Source organism: Ovis canadensis, chromosome 2, assembly GCF_042477335.2.
Source record: "Ovis canadensis isolate MfBH-ARS-UI-01 breed Bighorn chromosome 2, ARS-UI_OviCan_v2, whole genome shotgun sequence".
Lineage (NCBI taxonomy): Eukaryota > Metazoa > Chordata > Mammalia > Artiodactyla > Bovidae > Ovis > Ovis canadensis.
The window spans coordinates 203,845,205-203,866,621 of NC_091246.1; the positions used below are offsets into that span (position 1 = coordinate 203,845,205).

Consider the following 21,417-nt stretch of genomic DNA (forward strand, 5'->3'; position numbering starts at 1 on the left):
CTCCCACCCCATTCCATGTCCTAAGAAAACTCTAGCAGAAAATAACAGAAGGGCCCTTGGACTATGTTGATATTGGCAACAAAAGCACATCCAGTTATTCAGTCTCAATAAAAGAACATTTTTCAAATCTTTCAAAGCCAGCCACACTAAGGCTATAATGAGTTTACCTCATTTTACTCTACGCAGGCAGAACCACTCAAGGAGGGCAGGTCTGAACTAGTCTTTGGGAAATCATGCTGGCATTAATATAAAGAAGATTTAAAGGCCCTCCAGACATCTGGTCTGACTTAATAGATCTCTTGGTGCTTTCTGGATTCTTTAAATGTTAACCAGGAGGTCATATGCTTAACCCTCTTTTCTTTCCTATAGATATAGACAAGTCTATTATCCAAATCCAGTGAGCCCAAAGAATCACAATTATATCTGGTTTCATAGATTGATTAATTGATCAATGTGTTTTTGTATGTGTATGCATTTATAAATTGATTCTCCCAGACGTGACTTCTGGAAGCTTATAAGGACTCAAAATATGAGGCAAAGAAGAAATTAGAATCAAGATTCTAAACAGAGAATGAGAAAACCATGGGCTTCATTTTATCTAGTAGATATAGCCCTAGAAATAAAATGTATATAAATCTAATAAATCCTTTTTATTTGCATTATCATTTAGAATGTGTTTTGTCAGTACTCTTTTCAATTGGCAGTGGTGCCTAATCCTTCTGATTTGTTTCCCTACTCCTATTTCAACCTTTTCATCGGGTAATTAATAAATCAAAAACAAATACTTAAAAGCATTCTGGAAAATCCCTAAAGGATATTAGAATATCACACTTTAATGTCATGATTTCTGTGGAAATAGGAGCACTCCTGACCAAGTTTACTTGTCAAGCTCAAATTCTCCCCATCTGAGCCTGGCTTCCCCACAAGGGAATCAGGTGTTCAGGCAGTCTTGCTGGCAGGGCAGCCCGGATGAAGGGACAGAGTCGGCCAGGAGCTGGGCTGTGAGGTGGGTAAAGAGGGGCTCTCTTCTTAGGCTCTCCAGGGACCCTGCACCTTCAGACTCTCTTTGATTATGTACCCCCTTGAAGGCCCCATATTTGAAAGCTTGGCATTCCTATACAAAGTGCCCTGATGAATAAAAATTAATTTTTCAATTTACATTTCAGTTATTTCTTAATTCATTGAACAAACAAGTTCTGAGGTCATACTGCATGCCAGACGTTGAGCTGTCCCTTTGTATATGAGGATGAATAGTCTGGTCTCTGCCTACAAGACGTTTATACTCTGAAAACAAAATGTGCAGGCAAATGGAACCTGCCAAAGGTTACGCAGTCTGTGCTCTATACCAGGGGTCTGAAATGCAGCCTACCTTTGACTCTGCTCACCAACTCACAATCCCTAGCTCAGGGCTGCTTTTCTCCAGAAAACTATAAGAAACCTCTGTCTACTCCAAAAAGATTCCTATGGGCTATTAGTGACCCTGCATACAACGAGTAACGAGTCTGCTCTGTGGAGTCAAGAAAGGCTTTAGAGAGGACACTATTTGTGCCAAGCCTTGAAGGATTTGAAGGTGTGTAGGGTTTTTCTGGTTCAACAACAAAGAGAAGGACGTTCCCAGCAGACTGCCCAGAAGTGAGAGGAAGCACTGCAGGAAACTTGAGAACTCAAGTGCGTGAGTGACAGGAGCCCAGACTGGATGTGAATGCAGAAACCTTTTCCATTCATTCCATGCATTAAAGGCAGCTAGTGAGTGGGTGTGGAGCATGAGGTGGCAGAGGTGCTATTAAACACAACAGGCAATAGAGGAAATGGAGAAGGATGAAGATGATGAATTTAGAGCTTGTAACTGGCATGAGAAATACACAGTTCCCAATCACACAGAGTGACCAATTCAACTGAAGTAATTCAGTGATTGCTTTGTTAGCCCAAATTTATTAACACAAATAAAGCTATAACTTTTATCATGACTTTTATAAATATTCACAATTTCTCTTTTATCCCCACTAACATTTTCTTAGACCATGGGATTTAGGGCAGGAATTCTCACTAAGACAAGTTCACAAGTATTTGTGCAATCCTGGTGGCACAGCACAACCCTGACTCTTACCAGGTGTTCAGTAAATGTGAAACAACGGAAAGGAATTCTATGGCACTTACTACACCCACTACCCGTGTGTGATACACCATCTGGCAATGATGTTGGTTATCTGTTCATTGAAATATCTGTTAGTCCCTTCTCTAGGTTTTAAAGTCCATGTTGACAAGAGATCAACTTATATCTCCCACAAGGTAATTAGTATCTAAAGGCTTATTAAAGGAATTAGATTACTAACTAATATCTTATTCTAAAGTTTTATTAGGTTGCCTGGGTTAAAATGAACTGGATCTATAAATACAGTGTAGAATGTTCCCACAGTGGGAATTCCTGCATGGGGAATAATCAGCAGAAGAAATTCTTCAAACTGTGCCTGGTAAGCAGGTCATGTCTCACCTGTGGGTAGCCCTGGGAAAAGATTAAGAATACATACTTTTCAAATGTAAGAATTTAAACCCATCAGAAGAAAACCCAGTAAGGAGTAGTTCCAGATTGAGAACTCAAACAAAATACAAACATCCTGGCTGGATACAGCACATTTCTTAAATATCTAAAAACTGTAAAATGCCAGGTGAGCTCTGAAGGATAGGGATTAGTGACAACAGTCAAAACATCTGAATTAATTGAACGATGTGTTGCTGCTAAGCCACTTCAGTCGTGTCCGACTCTTTGTGACCCCATAGACGGCAGCCCACCAGGCTCCCCTGTCCTTGAGATTCTCCAGGCAAGAACACTGGAGTGGGTTGTCATTTCCTTCTCGAATGCATGAAAGTGAAAAGTGAAAGTGAAGTTGCTCAGTCGTGTCCAACCCTCAGTAACCCCATGGACTGCAGCCTTACAGGCTCCTCCGTCCGTGGGATTTTCCAGGCGGAGTACTGGAGTGGGGTGCCATTGCCTTCTGAATGATGTGTTAGGCACCATTTTAAGCACTTTGCCCATTGTAAGTGATGGCAAACCTAGATAGCATATCAAAAAGTAAAGACGCCTATTACACAGAGCAAAGTAAGTCAGAAAGAAAAACACCAATACAGTATATTAACACATATATATAGAATTAGAAAGATAGTAACGATGACCCTATATGCGAGACAGCAAAAGAGACACAGATGTAAAGAACAGACTGTTGGACTCGGTGGGAGAAGGCGAGGGTGGGATGATTTGAGAGAATAGCATTGAAACACGTATATCAGCATATGTGAAATAGATCGCCAGTCCAGGTTCGATGCATGAAGCAGGGTGCTCAGGGCTGGTGCACTGGGATGACCCTGAGGGATGGGATGGGGAGGGAGGTGGGAGGGAGGGTCAGGATGGGGAATTCATGTGAATGTATGTCAAAAACACCACAATATTGTAAAGTAATTAGCCTCCAATCAAAATTAAAAAAAAAAAAAGGCAAAGACATCAGTTCGCCAACAAAGGTTCATATAGTCAAAGCTATGGTTTTTCCAGTAGTCATGTATGGATGTGAGAGCTGGACCATAAAGAAGGCTGAGTGCCAAAGAATTGATGCTTTTGAACTGTGGTACTAGAGAAGACTCTTGAGAGTCCCTTGGACTGCAAGGAGATCAAATCAGTCAGTTCTAAAGAAAATCAACCCTGAATACTTATTGGAGGGATTGATGCTGAAGCTGAAGCTCCAACACTTTGGCCACCTGATGCAAAAAGCTGAGTCATCAGAAAAGACCCTGATGTTGGGAAAAGACTGAAGGCAGAAGGAGAAGAGAGCAGCAGAGGATGAGATGGTTAACGGCATCACAATGGACGTGAATTTGAGCAAACTCTGGGAGACAGTGAAGGACAGGGAAGCCTGGCATGCTGCAGTCCATGGGGTGGCAGAGAGTCAGACATGACTTGGCAACTGAAAAACAACAAAACAGCTCACTTCATCTCCAGAACAACTTAGTAATGTAATTACTAGTGCCTATCCCCATTGTTTAGTTGAGGGTATAAAGACATAAAGGTGATTTTGGCATATCTTGTCTGGAATGGTCCAGAGTCATATGTTAAACTTAAGAGCTTACCGAAAATATTATGTGCTATGGTTTAGCATGACAGGCAAAGCCACATTCAATTCAAATAAGCTCCTTGTTCTCACAGGGTTAGATCCTAGAGAGGGGAGATAGTCAATAGGTATACAGTGACAGAACTGAGGTAAGTCCTATACAGTAAACAAGATAAGACAGAATGATAGGTACACTGGGAACAGAAGCCTGCAGGGCCTTTCTGAGCACTGAGCTGAGTCCTTAGGGATGACAAAGCCAGTCACATGCAGAACCAGCAGAGAAGAGATGGGGCAGCAAGTTCTAGAGTCTTGAGGTAGAGTTAAGTTTGGTAAATTTGAGGAACAAGGAGGAGGCTGGTGGCTGTAGCAGGTGAGGGGAGAGTGTATGAGTGGAGGCTGGGGTAGCAGGCCAGACCAGGCCACTCCCCTGGTAGTCAGTCCTCAGCAAGAGGTCTGGATTAATGACTAGAAGTCATTGATGGGTAAAAGTAGGGGAGGGAGGTGATATGGAGATTTCAGCTCACTTTGGTTGCTGAGCACAGAACGAACTACAGTATGTATATAACAGAAATACTCATGTAGACAGCAGGCTATGGCAATAGCCTTGTGGAGAGGGGCTCGTGCGGTAGACTATGGTGGTGGAAAGAGATGAGCCCAAATTAGTTTTTGGTCTTGAAGCCACAGAGAAGGGGATGACCAATTCCTTATCAGCAGTAATGTTTGTCATTCACAAACACATACTTTATGATTTACAGCTGTTGTGACTTGAAAGACTCAGTTCTGTTGGAAGCAACAATGAAAACTATCAATACTTTTACTCCATTTAGGAACTACAAATTATTTCAATAGTAATTTACATTATTTACTGCAGTTCTTTTTTTAGACGAAGTATGCTTTATGAACATTTTATCCATTTCCCAAGGTAAAGACCAATCCAAAAGGTATAGCATATTTAAGCATCTTTAATAAAGTAATATTCCTAGTCATCATGGGTATATCTTTGTTAGCACATGCTGATTCAATGGCAGGATACAATAAAACCTTAAAATATTATTATTAGAGAGCATGAATTGAGTAAGAAGGAAGAAAGGGAAAGGGTGGGAGATGGCCTTATATAAGAGATTAAACCATGGAGCAGACAACTTTATTGTAGGAGAGTCTTCTGCCAATTTCCTCTCAACCAAGGCCCCTCAGCTGACCAGCACGTGGTAAGGAGTTGGGAGACCAGGGAGGGATGCCTCAAGACAAGTACAAAAAGGAGGGGGCACCAAGGGATCTTTACTGTGTCTGTCTCTTGTTCTGAACTTTCTTTTAATTAAAGAGAGTGACATGAGCTCCTCACTTACTTTCCTATTTCCTAGTTTACAGTTCAATTTGCCAGTAGACGATGCTATCTGTACTAGAGGAGGAAGGGCTGAATTACTGATGACACTGTAAAGCAATATTTCATGACACTGAAAGATGTTCATGATTAGTGATATTTGATAAACAAAAAGCAGGTCATAAACAGTATATATGCTCTGATTGTATCTTGTTTTTAAATGTGTGTCGTGTATGTGTACGTTGTGTACAAATGAGTAGAAGTATGTTTAGAGGTTATCTCTAAAAATATGTCTTTATATATTTTTATTATATATTACTATTCTTTAATTTTATTCTAATTTCTTTAACATTATTATATCTTTATACATCTCTAAAAATATATCTTTATATATTTTTATTATACATTACTATAATATTTATTAATTATATTATAGAATATTAATGATATACTATAATATGTACTAATTTTATTATATATTTTATTATATATTACTATATATATATTTATATTATATACCCATCTTTTATTTTTAACTTCTTGGCATTTCTGTGAAAATTTTTCTTTACATGGGTCTTTCCTGGTGGCTCACATGGTAAAGAATCTGCCTGCAATGCGGGAGACCCAGGTTCAATCCCTGGGTTGGGAAGATCCCTTGGAGAAAGGAATGGCTACCCACTCCAGTATTCTTGCCTGGAGAATCCCATGGACAGAGGAGCCTGGCAGGCTATAGTCCATGGGATCACAAAGAGTCAGACATGACTGAATAACTAACACTTTTCACTTTTCTTTACATAAGATTAAAAAGTGAAAAAATGTCTAGCAATACAGGTGTTAGGGAGTAAGAGGTACAAACTTGTGTAAAAAATAAGCTCTAAGGATATATTGTACAACATTGGGAATATAGCCAAAAATTTATAATAACAATAAATGGAGAATAATCTTTAAAATTGTGAACCACTATATTGCACACTTGTAACTTACATAATATTGCATCATCAAGTATACACCAATTAAAAACTTTTTTAATGAAAAATATTTATCTTTAAAAATTATTTTATCTTTTAAAGTTCTATTCCACTGGAAAAGCTGTCTCCCTGAGACACTCATTTCATAATTAACTATTACTTTTTATTTTTTAATTTGGGTCAGCATTGTATTTATAATCATCTCCAGACACAGCCATTTTCTAAAATGAGCGTTTCCCTCCTTTGGCAAAACCAAACACTCCCCCATTACGACAGCAGCTCTCCCACTGCCTACTGGGCAAGAGCCTCTGGGAAGAACATATAAAGTCTACACCACCCTGGGAGAAAGGATCTGACCTGCATTTTCCTGCAGGCATGTGAGCAGCCTGTTTTTCAGAATGTTTAAGAGAGCATTTGCCATAAAGTGAATTTACAGTCTCCGAAGAGTCAGACACGACTGAGCGACTGAACTGAAGCGAACTGAAGCCCATCAGAGCACAGGGGACAGGAAATCTACAGAAATGCAAAATACAGAGCTAACTACCAACCAGGAAGCAGGAAGTGCAGTAATGTGTTCAAGTTAGACACCTCCACAGAGACACCGGCCTGCCTCCATCATTATTTACCATCTGGTCTCTAGTTACTTTATTACCAAAAGATAGAAAAAGAGAGCCACGGATTCAACTTGTTCCGGCTTCAGAGACACCCCTATATACTTTAATACACTTTTCGGCCCACGTTGTGAGTAGCATTATTTACTGCTACTGCAGTGAGGACTAGGAAGTCTGAGAAGAGAATGAGACTCATTTGCTTCCTTGAAAGGCTGAAAGGCCCTCAATCATCCATGTCTAGAATAAGATGCCCTCCCTTCTGCTGGGGCTGCCTGTTCTCATCCTTTACATCTACCTCCACTTCCACTTCTCCAGGGCCAGCCTCCCCTGCCTGACACAAGATGATGCCAGACTTCCTAGGGAATACACATTATAAGGAAGAAGCATATCCATTCATTTTGTATCCAGTGTGTACAATGTCACATTTTTAATGTTAGACATCATCTCACAAATAAGAAAAAGAAATACATGGGGGTTGAATAGCTTGGTACAGACCAGTTCTTTAGTTCTACAACTTAAACCTAGGAGGAAACAGTAGGAATGATGGTTTTAGTGTATCTGTGCTGATAGTAGGAAAAACTGGGCTCAGTCATATATACCATCTCTTTAGACCAGAGCCAATCTTACAGATCTTTTTGGCACTTAACATGCCACATTTCATGATGACAGTTATCAGTGAAGAAATCACTTCTGATAAAACTGTATGGTCATGAGTTGAAGTTCTCCTTTTATGTTTTTCTTCCAATGTACCACTTTTGTGGGGCAGATTTTAATAGTTTCAGCAGTGTGGTGGCTCCCAGAAGAATCATAATAAAAGGTTTAAAAGAACAAAGAAAACATACTATCCTTAAGGACTTTCATGCACATTATTCTCACTCACTTGTCACAAATACTCCTTAAGCATGGCATTGTTATTTCTACTCTTCAGAGATGGATCCAGGCTCTTAGGATCACATAACTAGTGGATCAAAGGGCTTAAATCTGCACTCATATCTCCTAGCGAGGCTATGTAAGTTGATGAACTATGTAAGTTGATGAACTGGTGAAGTAGAATAGTCAAGTAGCCCTTTCCTCCCACTGGACTTAAAACATTAGAGCCTGTTACAGGCAAGGTATGAGAATGGTCTGCTTGCCTGATGTGCCTCATATCATCTTTATGTATGACTTTTACAATCTGGGTAGAACTAGAATCTAGAACCTAGAGTGTCAGGTCACAATGACGAAAGGAAGAAACAACAATGCCTGTTACCCAACTGTATGTATGCAATGCTATGAAGAACCCCACCATTTATGATGAGTCAAGTATATGAACTTCCTGGAACTCCGGGGGAAGTAGACAAGTAAATATGGCCTGACCCCCAAGATTCTTCAGCAAACTGTCAGTGCTACTTATTGATGAACTGAACCTAACAGACCACCCCTTCCCTGGCCATTTAAAGGTGGAGAAACAGGCTGAGAGATCAAGTGGTCTTTTCTGGTCCCAGAGTCAGCTGGTGGCAGAGGTGGGCAAGAAATCCCAACCTCCCAAGAACTCCAGGTCTTCTAACTTCCAGCCCTGCACTCTTTCCAATAAACTGCAGCCTGACATACATTACAGATGATGATGGCAGAAGTCATAATGGCAGCCATCATCAGGTGGGCCAGGGTCAGCAATAAATGTTTTATATGCATGATTTCATTTAATCTTCAGAATTACTGACCTACAATGTAGATGAGGAAACAGAGGTTCAGAAAGATTAAGCAACTTCTCGAAGACTACACTGCAGGCAAGTAACAGAACTGGGGTAGAGCTTAGTCTCTCTGAAGCTAAAGTTTGTTGTTTACACCAAATTGCCTCTCTGCTCACCAAGTCTGGTGAAAATTTCAGTAATTAAATATGAACAGCTGATATATCTTCCTACTATTACAGTTTATTCCATCTACTTTACAAAAGTAAATCTTTACAAAAACAGATTTCAAGAGTAAGAACACAATTCATCTGTCCTTTTGTGCCTCTTTAATGCATCCTTGAGTTTCTCAGAAAGGTGAAAGGCCCTACTCAGAGAGTGTAAATCTGCTTTTGTGTTGCAAATGTGGTTTAAGCAAGAAAAGCCATGTTTTAGACATAAGGAAAATAAAATAAAATTCTTCTTTAAATAATGAAATTAAATCTTTAACATTTGGAACACCAAGTCAGCCAGCTAATACTTAGATGGTTACATGCAAGCACCTCTGTTCACAAGTTGAGATGTACCCAAAGAGGCGGCTCAGGTCAGTCCTGAGTAAGCTCTATTCATTGCTCTCTGTATCTGTATTTTCAGCAACACTTTTTTACATGTTTATGCTTAGAATGCTATTCTTAAAAACCAGTGCCTTACAACTGCTAAGAAGTCAGTCTTCTTAATAAGTTTCTCAAAGTCATCTGTACAGTTGTCTTGGTATCCCCAGGGGATGGTTCCAGAACTCCCTCAGAGATACCAAAATCCATGGATGCTCAGATATAAAATGGCATATTATTTGCATCTAACCTATGCACGTCTTCCTGTATACTTTAAATCATCCTGTGTTCAGTTTTGTATGACTCTTGTGACTCCATGGACTGTAGCATGCCAGGCTCCTCTGTCCATGGAATCTTCCAGGCAAGAACACTAGGTAGGTTGCCATTTCCTACTCCGAGGGATCTTCCTGACCCAGGGACTGAACCCATGTCTCTTGCATCTCCTGCATTGGCAGGTGGATTCCTTATCACTGAGCCATCTGGGAAGCAAGTCATCTCTAGATTGCTTGAAAACCTAGTATAATGTAAACACTAAGTAATGGTTTCCAGCATGTAGCAAATTCAACTTTTGTTTTCTGTAACTTTATGGAAACTTTTCAAAAAAATATATTTGACCTGTAGTTGTTGGGAATCTGTGGTTGGCTGAATTCGTAGATGCAGAACTCATGGATATAGATGGCTGACTGTACTTAAACTCAGGATAACATCATCGGGAACTTAATATCACTTGGGAAGATTTAACCTCCCCAGAAAGCAGTTTCATTATTAGTAAAATGAGAGGCAATCTGAAATTCTTTTTACTCAAAAATTCAATATATTACTGCTGATTGATAAAGGAGTTCTGAAACTAACTCTTCTCTCTTCCTCTTTATTTGCTCCCTGCTTTTCTTCTGCTTCAGTTCCAGGTTGCTCCGTTCAACCCAGTTTTCAAATTCACAGATGCTGCCTTACTAGTCTTTTATATTTACTAGTAGCAGCAGAAAAGCAATTTTTTCCACTCAAGGAAATATATCATTTTATTATGAATGAGAGTACAATGCAGAGAGCATTCACAAGGTGGTAAGGCATGTATGATAGATAGAAGAGACATATTTACATGATTTAATTGTTTTTAGTGAAGGGATTCAAAATAGTTACCAATGATAAACTTAAAACTAGAGCTTCTGAAACATAAATTAGAACTACAAGTATGACAACATTGTTTCTCCTATCACTAACAAATGCTTTGGTTCTGTTGTGTTTTGTATTTTAAGGTATGTACATATGTACTTCAAGTATGATCGGGAATATCTTTCTTTCCATCATTTAGAAAGGTAATCCGAGATCAATTCATTCTAAAAGCTTTTTCTACTCTTCCAAACTTTCAACATAGAAACGGCAATAAGTCAACATACACTTAAGCTAAAGTTCCCCCCTAGAGCACTGTAGTGACAGTAAAGAAATGCTTTCTACTTTACCTGGGAAGAGCAGTGATTTTCCCCCATTTCTCCACACAGAATCTTCTTGGGCCGTTACTGCCTCGGAGAGAAGCAAATCCTTCATAGGGAATGCTGGATGTGCCTGTAACAAACTAGCAACCCAAGAAAACAGAAGGAGAAGGTGAAGCCAAGAGACCAGTCTCTAGGAAAGAGGTCATTCATATACAGAGGTCCTGGGGAAGAGCAGCATGCTGCTCACTGGTGGTAAAGCTCAAAAGATAAAACCATAGAGACACAATAACTATAATGTGAGAATTCTGACAGAGAGCTGGAGAATCCCAAGGAAGGACAGTGCATTATAAAGGGAAAGGGGATGTGGACGGTTTGTAGAAAATACAGCATCCTATACATCCTTTAACTTAGAAGCTTAAACCACGGATACTTTCCATTAGAGATTAATAAAGTGGACGTGTCAATTAACCTAAGTCTACTTAGCATCAGTCCCTGATCAATTTGAGGTGAATGAAAAACAAAAAGAATTTATAGGCCTGCGAATCTGAGACTCAGATCTGTAATCCAAAGGAGCTAAGATCCAGACTACTTGTAAGATATTGTCTGAGCAAACAAAAGGCTTCCTTATGTCTGATATTTCTTTAGCTACAATCAATAAAGAATTTATCTGTATAACTATAACACCATAAGAAAATAATGAGTTAGTCTTCCCAGTATTCTTAAACTTCAATGTTATCTCAAATTTGTGGAAAGTTAGATGGAAGAAAAGAAGGGACTCTCTATCAAGGAACTGGATCATTTCTTGATAAATGAGACTGAAGATTATCTCTTTCTATTGCCAGAGATGCTGGCCTGCAGAGTACTTGGAAGGCCTCTGGATGAAGGAATCAAACTGCCCTGAAGGTGGATGTTGTTCTGAGGACTCTTGGATGGCAGTCGGTACTTCCCAGCTCTAATGAGACACTTGGACTAGTTAGAGATGTTCTGTACAGTGACGGAACCAAAGAACCATGCAATCAGAAGAGTCTGAAAACAGTATACTCAGAATAGGCAGATAAACATGGGATATATTTACTGAGTATACTTATCCATTATTAAAAATATGAAATTCCAACAACAATTAATGCATAAAAAGATTAACTAAAGGCATCTTACCTGTAACAACCTCAGTCGTTGTTCATTGTTGAATCTTTCCACTGCAGCCCAGAACCACCGAATTACAATGTGATTGTCATGATAGCCTATCAAACGAATCATGAAAGCTAGTATTACTTTGAGTTTTCTATCTTAAGTCACTATGACACTGGTATGCCAACAAAAGACTCCCAGACATAAATCATCATCTTGGATTCTTTAAAGGTTATTTACAATTTTAGACCAAGGAATAATACTGTTAATGTGATCACCATGAGTGTCAAAAGTAAAACAAAACACTAAATGGAACCAAGGAATCTGTTTCCATTTAGAAGTCACTAAATGAAACTAGCGAACAGAACAAGTGAGTTATCATTAACCACATCATTTTTGAAAAACATAGTTGCTGGTATTGGAAATGCTTGAACCTTTCATTCCTTCATTTAAGAAATAATTCTCTATAGGAGTCTGAGCAAACTTCAGGAGATAGTGAAAGACAGGGAAGCCTTGTGTGATGCAGTCCATGAGGTCACAAAGATTTGGATACAACTGTGTGCTGAACAACAAACCACTATGCCAAGCACTGACCTACATCTGAGGGTTGAGGGTACAATAGCAAAGAAAATAGACCCTCACAGGGCTTCTGGTAAAGAGAGAGACATAAATTGAATAATTATACAAATAAACATATATTGCAAACTATTTTAAAACTATATATAATGTTCATATTTTAAAATCAAATTACTTTTTGCTAACAAAAAGGGAAAATAATTATACTACTTTCATTCCTTCAACGAGTAAATTTCAAATAATCATCAACCTAAATGTTACTTTTATTCCATACTGTAGTAGAGTTTAATAAAATGTCAATAGTATCATCCCACAGGAGGATTAAGGGAGTAGCAGTGGATTTCAAAAACTCAATGGAGAAAAATTAAGTTCAGAGGAAGGCTGACAAAGATCACGGCACAGTTAGTGATTCAGACCAGCTGACTGACACATTCAGCGTGCAGAGAGAGCTACTCTAATTCTGAATCAGTAGCAGTTAGTCCTGAAGAGAAGGTGGGTAGAAACCATTTTCCTTTGAATTTTTTCTAACATGGGTTTTGAGGGGACTCTTGCCTTAAACTGTTTGACATTTGGTCAGTGATGCCCTTTGGAGAAGAAAGGGAACCAAATGAAGGGTAAATACAAGTAGACTGGCCACGGAAATCCAGAGGCTCGTTGTCCTGCCTTTGGCAAAGGTTAGCTATTTGTGCTGAGAAAAGAGTTTTGTCATCTATAAAATAAGTGCATTGGCTCTTTATAGCTTTAAAGTTTTCTGACCCTTTGAACTGGCCCTTTTATGCCTCTCCTTTGCTGTCTGTGCCAAAACCATTTAGAAAAGGCGGAAGAGTGAAAGTATCTCGTCGTATTCTCTACAAACAGCTGCCCTGTGAATATATGGCAAATGGCAGCAAAGCCGCCCCTTCATTCAGTGCCAACTAGCTGGGTTAGCAAACATGGCAACTGGGTATCTGGCCCTTTTCCTGCCCCTCCCTCCCCCCAGCACTCTCTTCCCAAGGATTTTATTTGATAAGATTGACAATAAGCAAAGAAATAGGTACTTGATTCGTCATACACAGAGAATAAAAGTCTATCCTATGTAAACACAAAACTGGCTGATATTATTGAATGTTATTAGAATCTCCTGGGGGAGTGCATGGTGGGTAAAAGAACGAGCTAATAGTATTTATGGTAACACATAAGTTATGCAGCATGTTGGAGAAATTGTATTTTAGTGAATGAAACTGGTTTAGTTAAAGGTATAACAGCCAAGGCCTATGTGGATTATACAGAGGGCCAATTGGTAAAGACCTATCACAGCAACTGGACTTCAGAAATAGCAGCAATGGACACTGCAGTTTAATCCTGCCTTTCAGAGAAAATGGGCAGGCAAAGCCAGCCCAGGGCAATAGTGATGGACTGGAAGAGCCAAGCATAAGCCAAAATAAAAGCAACTGAGCCAATGTTAAGGTATATTTTTACTCCATAGTTGTAAGGTTTTTTTCCTTTAAATCTCTGTTTCAATTTACCGATAACTGGAGAACTGCTCAGCTCTAATTTTAGTCTGCTAAGTGATTAATTCAGTGACTTAAAGCTTGTATTCTTCACTCTCCAAGTTCATAATTACTGCTCTCCTCTTACGTTCTAAGTTAAAAGACAAAAGCAAAACCCAACTGTCATTTTTCATGACTTTCTGAAGACTTAATAACACTACAATAAATTTCAGAAAATGTATTTGTTCTTTGCTTGAAAGTATTGAATAAAACTAACTCTGGGTTAGCATCAGGTCCCTTTCCAAGTGTATTGATTCAGTAATCAATTAAAATGGCTTTAATGCCAACTGTTAATTGAAAACTTGTACTGATCTATAGAAATGCCAGCCCCAAAGCTTCCTATCTGGTGGTGTGTCCAGTTTTAAGCTGCTTCCCCAGTGGCTCAGCAGTAAAGAATCCACCTGCAATGCAGGAGATGGAGGAGATGTGGGTTTGATCCCTGGGTGGGAAAGATCCCCTGGAAGAGGGTATGGCAACCCACTCCAGTATTCTGGCCTGAGAAATCCCATGGACAGAGGAGCCTTATGGGCTACAAAGGGTAGGGTCACAAAGAGTCAAACATAATTGAAGACACTGGGCACGCATGCAGTTTTAAGCTAATCTTACAGCAGTTTCCTCTTTGGTTGAACCTAATGCTTGAATTCTAAAAGGGCTTGTTCAATAAATTTGAAATCTGAGAACTGTATCTTATTCTATTCATGAGTTTCAACTGTGAATTACAACTGGTAAGTAGTTCAAGTGAAATGTAGAAAAACTATGTTTGCTCATTAAGAAGTTAAGAGGGTGTGCCTCTTCAGGTTTGGGAATGAAGACAGAATAGGTGGAGTTTAACCAGTCGGATATTAGCTCCTTGATGCTTCACTAACAACACCATAAAACAATTAATTACTGTTCCTATGGTCACATTTCTTCCCCAACAATTAAGACTTATGACATCCTCAAATGGTGCATAAACAGTCCTCCTTCCACTTGACAGATGAGACAGCTAGGGGAAGAAGGGCATGTACTTGCCCATGGTCTCAAAGGAGACTGTGTCAGACCTATGATTAGAGTGCAAGTGCCTCTGCTTGTCCTGGATCTGGATCCACGTGCTGAACCACTTGCCTCCCTTTAGTCTGAAACTTAAAATCCAGCCATCAATAAGTCAAATTTCACCTCCTCTATATTCTGTGTTGTTTCTCCAATCACTTAGGTCTATTTCAGCTGTGCCTGCGATGACCAGTTCTAGTTCTCTTGCATCAAAAACAGATACCAGCCTGGCATCCACCACCTGTGGAATAAAAAGAATACAGGACATAGCTTAAGAACCTGGAGAAGCCTCAGCTACAATTAAACTTCATCAAAAAAGGAGGGCACAAGGAGTGTTGGGAATACATGGATGTATTCTGTGGAGGCACTTTGAAAACTGTAAAGTTCTCTACAAATATATTTTTAGTACAAGGTGGATGAAATTTTCAACAGAATTTTTGTTTTATAATTGGTCACTAGTGAATTCTTTTCTTTTTTTTTCCTCTTGGAGAAGATCTAGTGCTCCAGTCATTTTCATAGTTTATTTTTATTTTAGCTATAGGGGCTTTTTCACAAAAGAAGTCACATGAAATACTTGTAACAACTCATTCTGACCCTCAGATACTATCATTTCACATATCAGGCATGAGATTTGATTACCCACATCTAAGCATGAGTAAGATGCATGACTTAAATGTTATTAGTGGTCATTAAACTATTGCTATTTGAATTCAGGTCATTTTATTTCAATGATTTCTTGTAACAGGGCAATAAATTTTTGTGTATTCCTGAAACATATAGGAAAAATTATTTAAGTATTTAAATTGAATTAGCAACAGTAAATACAACAAAAGAGAAATGAGAATATGACACACATATGAAGTAGAATGAGATGGACCAAGGTATAACTGGGGTCAGCCAAGAACCTCACTATAGCTGGTTGTCTTTACCTCATAGAAGCCACGCACTAAGCTCTCTGTCTGCTGCACGACACCCCTCTCAATCCTCCATTTCACCATCCTCTCAATGTACTCTTTCTTGTTCTTCTCTGTGACTGGGATGTTGGCACCCCCTGGTTTTAATTCTCGTTCCGTAATCTGCGATTAAAAAACAAAAAGGCTAACCATAAAGCAATACGGTTGATGATGTAAGACTACTGCTACCAATGAGCTGGAATCAGCCCCTACCTGTCCCAGCCCTGGGAACATCTTACAAGCTGGAGGTCAGCACTAGCACAGAGTTGGGCGTACAGTGGTGCTCAGGGAAAATGGGCAATGAGTTGATGCCTGAGCACCTCTGTGGCTAAATATATATGTGCCACAAGTGCTCCAGGTTAAGCTTTAAATCCATAAATAAATCTTCTAAATGAAAATGAAGAGGTTTCAAATTCTGTGACACTGCTATTTGAATGTCTGACAAGACATTATCACAAATTTCTTTAGGATTCAGAATCAACTACATATAGAAAGCAAATATTTAGGTAAAGGTTTACCTTAAGGAAGCAGAAATACATTCAAGCAAATGTTAACTTGAGACCTACTTTCAAAATATGAAATTCAGGAGACCAGCCAGGTATTAATGTCTAACTAAGAATATTACTTATGAACCAGTACACAATTTCTGAAAGAAATCTTTTAACCAACTCTTTTATCAATTAAAAAAAAAGAAGTGTTTTCAAGCCTTCACCAAAATAGTGTTTACTTTCCCCTAGCTTCAAAACAATCCATTTTAGTTCTTAACCATGAATGAGAGTTAAGTACAAGTGCTAATTGAATATTTTAATATTCAACTCTGAGGTAGCATGGATTTTTAACAACTATATTTTATATCAGGTACATTCTAATATCTTATGAGGATATTTTAGTTGGAAATAAAAAGAAGATTGCTTACAACACACAAATAGTTATCACCATCTATAAATTAAAACATCTTAATCTGAAGCTGGCATTATAATAACCTTTGTAACCAAGATTATTATAACTATACATAAATCTGGGTTTAAACCACCCAACCAGTCACAAATAAATAAACATTTGATTTTAGCCACTGAATTAATCCTTTGCCAACCAACAGTCTTCAATTACCACACACAATCACCATTATTCACACACAGACCTGCCCAAAAACTTCTTCATTCACAGTGAACGTGAGGTCCAGGATGTCATGGATGTCGTTGTCTTTCATCCACTGCAGGCTCTGATGGAACTCCTCATCAAGGTATTCTAGATCACTCAGGTCACAGAGACTAAGATGATAAAGAGAAACAAATATGTAGGCATGGATATTAGCAAAACCCAGAGTCGTGAAGAAACACACTAAGAATTAGTGACAAGTACAGAAAAATAGGCAGTGATTTCTGGAATGTGTTTTGTCAAAGTCAGTAACCAAAGCAGTGAAATAATTCAGAAATGTGTAACATTTTAAAATCCTGATATGTAAAATGCCTTAGGAATCATTCAATTTGTTTTATCTTTTACAGACACAGAACTGGAGGTACAAAGAGTGGCTGCCGTTTGCACAGCCACCCACAAATAATGCCAGAGGTAAAACTGGGACTTGGGTTGACAACTTGGGTTCAGTATCTTTGGCTAGGTTAAACTATTTTAAATTGTCATTTTCCTAATTAGCAATTCTTTGTACATTTCTATACTGTACTTTATAACTTTTTTCCCCCAAAGCTTTCCGCCCCCACCCCCCCACCCCACCCCAGCCAAAGACTAGAATCTATGGTCCACATTCACATATATCCCTTTTTCCCTCATGGTTTTTGCTCTTTCTATGATTCTGAAACCTGAAAGCCACAGAATTGCTCTACAGTTTTAATAGTTTTCTATATTTCTCTCTTCTTTCTTCATTGCTGAGAGACGCTCTACATGAGGTGGAGCTACTATTACATGTCCCTGTTGTAAAGGTGGTAGCAACTGATTTGCTTTATTGTTTTGGAATTTCCTCCCTTCAGCCCAGTTTCAAAGATGATTTTGTTTAGTTCAGTCTACACATGTATGAGACACCAATTATGTGCCAAACATCTTAATAGCTACTTGATAAACAGTTACTGCCCTCAAGGAGCTAATGTAGACCATTGGAGAAACAAAGACACAAGTAGATAAGTTGATTTAAGGTGATCAGTAATAGCCTAGGGTGGATAACACATTATGTGTGCACTTTTTTATATGTATGTTACACTTCAGTTAAAGTTAAAAAAGGTACGTAAGGTAGATACTAGGACCTCCCACAGCAAACGTGCAAGACATTTATTTTGACCTGGAGACTGACTGATTTTTCTGATTATATTTTTCATTTAGTAAGACAAACAAATTTCTATATAATATTTTATTGGTTCCATAATGTTTTCACATATAGGGTCTCCACCAAAATGTTACAGAGTAGGAATACTTATCTCAATTTTACTGATGAGAAACTCTGCTCAGGAATGTTATATAAGTTGCCTGATGTCACACAGCCAGTAGGTAGCTGGGACAGAGCTTGAAATCAGATCAACGTTTTAAAAAACATTTTCTCATTTTTAAGATGAGAAAACTGCAAATCAGTAATTAAGTCAAGATCAAAAGTGGCTGGGGAAAAGCTGTTTTGATCTGATTTTTTGTCCAGTGCAAATTCTATTCCTTCCCCCTCTCCCACAATGGTATTACATTTTCTCCAGCAACAAATGACATCTTCAGTTTACTCTGTACAGTTGATTTAAGACACAGCTCAACCTAATCCATGTAAACATTTGAAGATCAAAACTAATCTTCAGACAGATTTTAAATAGATTATTAATCAAGCACTGTAAGTGCCAAGTGGTGAAGCTATAATATCTGATATAAACAACCAAGCTACATAATCATGACCTGGAGATTTAGAAGAGGCTTTTTGGAGTAGATGATACCTATATTAACGTCTTTAGGATGTTTCAAGCTAAAGAGGTAAAGGAGCATGAACAAAAAAGAGAAAGGGAGAAAAGAGAGGCAGGAGAAGACAACCTGAACGAAGCACAAAGGGATGGAGTATACAGATATTCCAAGCATATGGGCAGCACCAGAAGAGTTAACCGTAAGACAGAATGTCCAGAGAGTGAGGCCGGAAATGTATCTAGAAGCTGGTCTTGAATGTCATTCTAAGGAGCTTGGTGATTCAGAACTACTGAAAGGTTTTAAAACAGGCAGTGACATGATCAGATATGAGGTGTAACTTTAAATTGTTTATCCGGAAGTGGCAGTATAGAGGATTTACTTATAATGGGGGGTGGGGGGTAGGTATCATTGGGTGGAAACCAATTAATAGACCACTACAGTAACCTGTCCAAAGTAAGAGAAAGATTTTAGTTAGAGCACAGCTATCAGGGTAGACTGGGTATGTGTTAGATCGTGCCTGACTCTGCAGTCTCCTGGACACCAGGCTCCTCTGTCCATGGAATTTTCCAGGCAGGAATATTAGGGTAGAGAAGATGAACTTTAGCATTATTTAGGAGGCAAATGTGGAAATGCGTAAACCATTTTAGTGGGTGGGTAAAAAGAAGCATATCTAAAATGAGACAGCAAATGAACTCAAGTTACAAGATAATTCTGATTCACTGCCAGTCTTGAGGGCCACTAGTTGAAAAATCCCTAAGGCCACAAGCTTAGCAGGAAAAACAACCTGAAAGATTCGTGACCTGTACTGTGGGAATGGGACAGGAGGTGGGGAAGAGAAGAAACTACCCCTGTTTAAGGGTGACTCCCAATTTCTGACCACAGTGATTTGAGAATGTTGGCACTATGAACTATGACTAGGCACATGGGGGAAGGTATATTTTTAGGTCAGGAGAAATTGATGAATCTAGTTTTAACCATGTTGGTTTTGAGGTGCCTGTGAGACATACAAGAAGAGACATTAAGTAAAATATTGACTGCTTGAGCTTATAACTCAAGAGAGATCATATCCAAGGGTGCGGACTGGAGAGTCAGTAGATGAGACAGCTGAAGAGATTTCTCATGAGAATATATATATATATATATATATATATATATATATATATATATATATATGTAGAAAAGAAGGGGAACCAGAATGGAAGCTTCAGGAACACCAAGGTTAAAGGGCAAGTCAGGACACCCACAAAGGAGGCATAAAAGTAAAAGGTGAACCCAGAGAGCATAGTGTCATGGACATCAGAAAAGGAAGAACTCAAGAAAAATGGATGGGTCTGGGAGGGATCAATACTATCAAAAGCAGCAGAGTGGTCTATTAAAATAGAGACTAAAAAACATTCTTTAAAAGCTTCCATAGGTTATTGGTGGGAAAAAAGCTAGACTGAAGTGTGTTGAGGGCATGTCAACAGTCAGTATAGACTATTCTTTCAGGAAGTTTAAATGGGAAGGATGAACGATAAGGCAATGAAATGGAAAGATGCAAATGGGCCAGAAGAACCAGAGAGGCAGAAGGCCAGTGTCCAGGTGCTCAGGGCTTCAATGGCCTATATATCAAAAGAGATGACGGCAAAAGTCTTCCTATTGGCCCTCTTTAAGAATCCATTAGAAATACTTTCAGTTGAGGTCTAGTACTCTTGCCTGGAAAACCCCATGGGCGGAGGAGCCTGGTAGGCTGCAGTCCGTGAGGTTGCGAAGAGTTGGACAGGACTGAGCGACATCACTTTCACTTTTCACTTTTCACTTTCATGCACTGGAGAAGGAAATGACAACCCACTCCAGTGTTCTTGCCTGGAGAATCCCAGGGACAGAGGAGCCTGGTAGGTTGCCGTCTATGGGGTCACACAGAGTCAGACACAATTGAAGTGACTTAGCAGCAGCAGGCTTACAGAAAGCAGATACATGGATACATGGCCTTGGTTAGGGAATGAGCTGGTCAGAACCATGCAATCATGCTGCACTTTCTCGTTGCAAGTTTGAGCTACTACTCTCACAGACAGTTGCCTTCTATTCAGTCTTGTAAATGACTACTGATTACAGGACAGAAACTGTTGGCTCTACATTTTACAATAATTGCAATCTTTCACTGTGGTAACAATGAAGAAAAAGTTCTGTGAATCCTAAAGTTTCATCTGCCATCATAAATTACTGCCTTGCATATAGAGAGATTTCAAGAAAAATATGGGACTTGAAAATATGGCCCACCTCTAACAAACAAATGTTAAAAAAGGAGAGTGAAAATTTGAACCAAGAATAAGCAGTTGAACGTTTGCTTAAGGCAAAATGTAAAAGGCATTTTGTGAAAGATGGGGGGCTATGAGTCACCAAGACTAACCCACAACTATTCTATTAATAATTGGCATTAATACCACAGGAATTTCAGCACTGTATTTAAAGTATAACTGTTTTGAAGAAACATGTATAGCAACAAATGAGAATCAGTTACTCAGAGTAGAGCAAAACTAAGCCTTTGGGAACAAGACAGGAATAAAGGATCAGAAGCTGGAAAAATCCAGTAACCATATTTGAAATTAGATTAGTTGATTAGTTTCAGAAATCTAAACCACTATTAAGTAAATAA

At 38.9% G+C, this 21,417-nt stretch overlaps 1 protein-coding gene across 2 annotated transcripts in view; it reads right to left on the reverse strand.

The window, feature by feature from the left end:
- Positions 1–21,417, reverse strand: part of HECW2 (HECT, C2 and WW domain containing E3 ubiquitin protein ligase 2) — a 452,870-nt gene that overhangs the window by 12,929 nt on the left and 418,524 nt on the right. For both annotated transcript variants that reach the window (XM_069577904.1, XM_069577905.1), the window contains 5 exons: positions 17,041–17,170; positions 15,876–16,022; positions 15,073–15,187; positions 11,840–11,925; positions 10,712–10,824 (listed from right to left, as the gene is read on the reverse strand). In XM_069577904.1, coding sequence (XP_069434005.1) covers positions 10,712–10,824; positions 11,840–11,925; positions 15,073–15,187; positions 15,876–16,022; positions 17,041–17,170 — 591 coding nt within the window. The remainder of the gene's footprint in view (positions 1–10,711; positions 10,825–11,839; positions 11,926–15,072; positions 15,188–15,875; positions 16,023–17,040; positions 17,171–21,417) is intronic.